We start from the raw sequence: 2,718 nt of genomic DNA on the forward strand, positions 1-2,718 counted from the left end.
CGTTTTAACATTTATGTTTTCGTGTTATAATTTGTGTTCTTTCTAGAATGAAAGAGGCATAATTTATGTTTATTTCCTGATTTTTTTATAGAGGTTGCGAGATCGGTCAAATTTACTGAACCCATACAGAGATTAATTACTGAAAATAACAGATAAAATATAAAGTTTTTGTTAAGAAATGTTTGATAACTATCTGGATATTATAAAGATTTTGCATGTGAAATTTCAAAATTTTCTTATGCATAAAAGTATTTTTAATCTTAAAATGAAAATTACTTTGCATGTTGGATAGGCAACATGTGAAAAGAAAAAAAAGGCATGAGAGAAACATTGCTTTACAAACCTTAAGACTTAATAACAAAATTAGATATTTTGCATATGAAAGCATTGTAATGTTTACTGATAAACTGCCAAATTTCGTTAACATTCGTTTACTAATTTAAAAGTTATAGCATGAAAACTTTAACAAGTACAAAATGGTTACGAGGTCGATCCCAGGGACTGAACACGGATTGAAAGAGTTAATTAGTGATAAACTTGCCTTTTCTTAATATCACATATGTTATCCAAACGAGAAATGATACACTGTTGATCTTACAAGTTAACATGTTCAGTTTACCTTTCTGTTGTGTAGGTATGCATGTGTGATTTATCAAATCTCTTTTGTTTAATGTTGGAGATTCATTATTTTCTGAGTTTGTATAGATGTTTGTTATACTGTATCAATAATTGTTAAAATATATTTTTTTTTGTCTTTCTAAATCATTGGATACATAACAGTTTGTAAATGCTGTCTTTAATGTTTTGTATTTTGGCAGATGAAACTGAAGGCAATCTTGCAGACTTAGTGGGAGACACATTACTTCCAGTACAAACATTAAACTTCATATTCCATTTGGTGAGCTCTCTGAACACTACCTTTTTCATACAAATTGTTATTTTCTTGAACATTAAGAGCTTAGTTCGCAATAGTTAAATAAGGGTTTGCATGGTTAATTTAAGAAACACAGATTTTTATTCTTTATATTCAACTGAATTATATCAAAACCCACTTGTAAAACACTTCGACTAGAAATATAGCTTATGATTGTTACTGATTTTAATAATAAAATGAAATTTAAAATATATGTGTGTATATTCAGTTTAAACTTTAATAAATTTCTGTAGCATGTAGGTTTCTGTAATATTATTCTCTTAGGTTGTAATCATAGTGGCAAAATGTTCCTTTAATAACTTGATTAATTTACTTTCTACAGCTTGAAAGTTCCTGTGGTATTATTTTGTCAGGCCCTTCTTATAGTGGAAAAACTTATCTTGCTTTAAGATTAGCTTATTACTGGGCTCATAAGTTGCAGAACCATGGAGAAGAAGTTTCATTAATATTCCATGATTTTGAAACAGAAAGAAGTGATACAGCTTATAAAAAACTTGGTAAGTCATTACTGTATAACTCATCTGCCAAGGAAGGTTATCATCTGCTTTTTTAACAGTTTCTTGAGGGTTACTTCATAAACTTACAAGTGTGTACTATTCAGTGACATAATTCTAAAGGATAATTATTTTGTTTTTTTAATACCATGCTATATTTAGTGTAATTTTTAACATTTCATTGATTAGTTTTGGTGCTTACCTTGAAGAATTAACACAAAATCTCTATGGCAGTTTAATGTAGAAGTTGCTTTTTTGTGAACACTGCAAATTATGCACTCAGAACAACATGTCTGTAAAAAGATTATAAGAGTTTAGAAATATTTAGATACTTCATATGCCTTCATTTACATTATTTCATATTAGATAAAAACAAAATATTTCCAAAACTCTTCATATGTTTATTGATTTATGATTTCCAAACATGGAATTTAATCCTGTGACATGATTGGCTAATGTTGTAAAGTGTTAAGGAATTTAACACATACTTAACGGGTAGGTATGTGTATCTTGTATAGTTTTTTTTATTGTGTGTATGTCCATATTTGAGAAAAATAATTTTATTTTTAATGTATTGTTAATGACTTTTGATCAGAAGTCAGCTAACTATATAGATGAGAACTAAAAATAATCTATAAATTAATGAAGCCAACTCTAAGGAACAAACAGACTAGAAGTACATATTTTCATAAACCAATACATAAGAAAATGATGCAATGATCTGCATGTATTCAACCATAATTTGGTACACTTACTTTTTAAGGAAATTTTCAGGCATATTTTTTTGATACAGGTTGATAAGCTTTATATTTAGTTTGAAGATCAAATGTCGTTGAGCATATAAAAATTGTTTCAAAAAAATAAACTGTCTGGATGCTTTGAAATAAAATGATTATGGTGAAATAATTTTGTTTTTCATAAACTGTTAAATTTATTGCTAAGTTCGGTAAGACTTAAAGCTAACATTTGGCTTTTCATCTTGTTGTGTCTGAAGAGAAGTAAATATTTTCTAGTTTCATTTTTGTATTTTTATTTGAAAGAAAAATGAACTTTGTATGTCATATTTTTTTCAGTATTGAAAAATATTTTACTTTTAGTTTCTGTTCTTTAATAATAATAAAAAAAAGCAAATTAAAGTTGCTGATTCTTAAGCTGAATGTACTAATTTGTATGTTCTACTTGGCCTGTCACCAGACTATAGTTGACAACATATGTTCTTTCAGGTTGTACGATATATTTCAGCTTTATATATTTACACTGAGTGGTCACAAGTAAATAGACACCTAATTT

The 2,718-nt window shown here is 27.6% G+C and overlaps 1 protein-coding gene across 1 annotated transcript in view; it reads left to right on the forward strand.

The window, feature by feature from the left end:
* The window catches only part of LOC106458068 (cortactin-binding protein 2-like), a 119,925-nt gene that overhangs the window by 90,974 nt on the left and 26,233 nt on the right, over positions 1-2,718 (forward strand). Inside the window, exons 16-17 of the mRNA XM_022384202.1 lie at positions 819-898; positions 1,257-1,431. Of these exons, the coding sequence (XP_022239910.1) occupies positions 819-898; positions 1,257-1,431 (255 nt within the window). The remainder of the gene's footprint in view (positions 1-818; positions 899-1,256; positions 1,432-2,718) is intronic.

The sequence above is a fragment of the Limulus polyphemus genome, unplaced genomic scaffold (genome assembly GCF_000517525.1).
Source record: "Limulus polyphemus unplaced genomic scaffold, Limulus_polyphemus-2.1.2 Scaffold412, whole genome shotgun sequence".
In the NCBI taxonomy this organism is placed as follows: domain Eukaryota; kingdom Metazoa; phylum Arthropoda; class Merostomata; order Xiphosura; family Limulidae; genus Limulus; species Limulus polyphemus.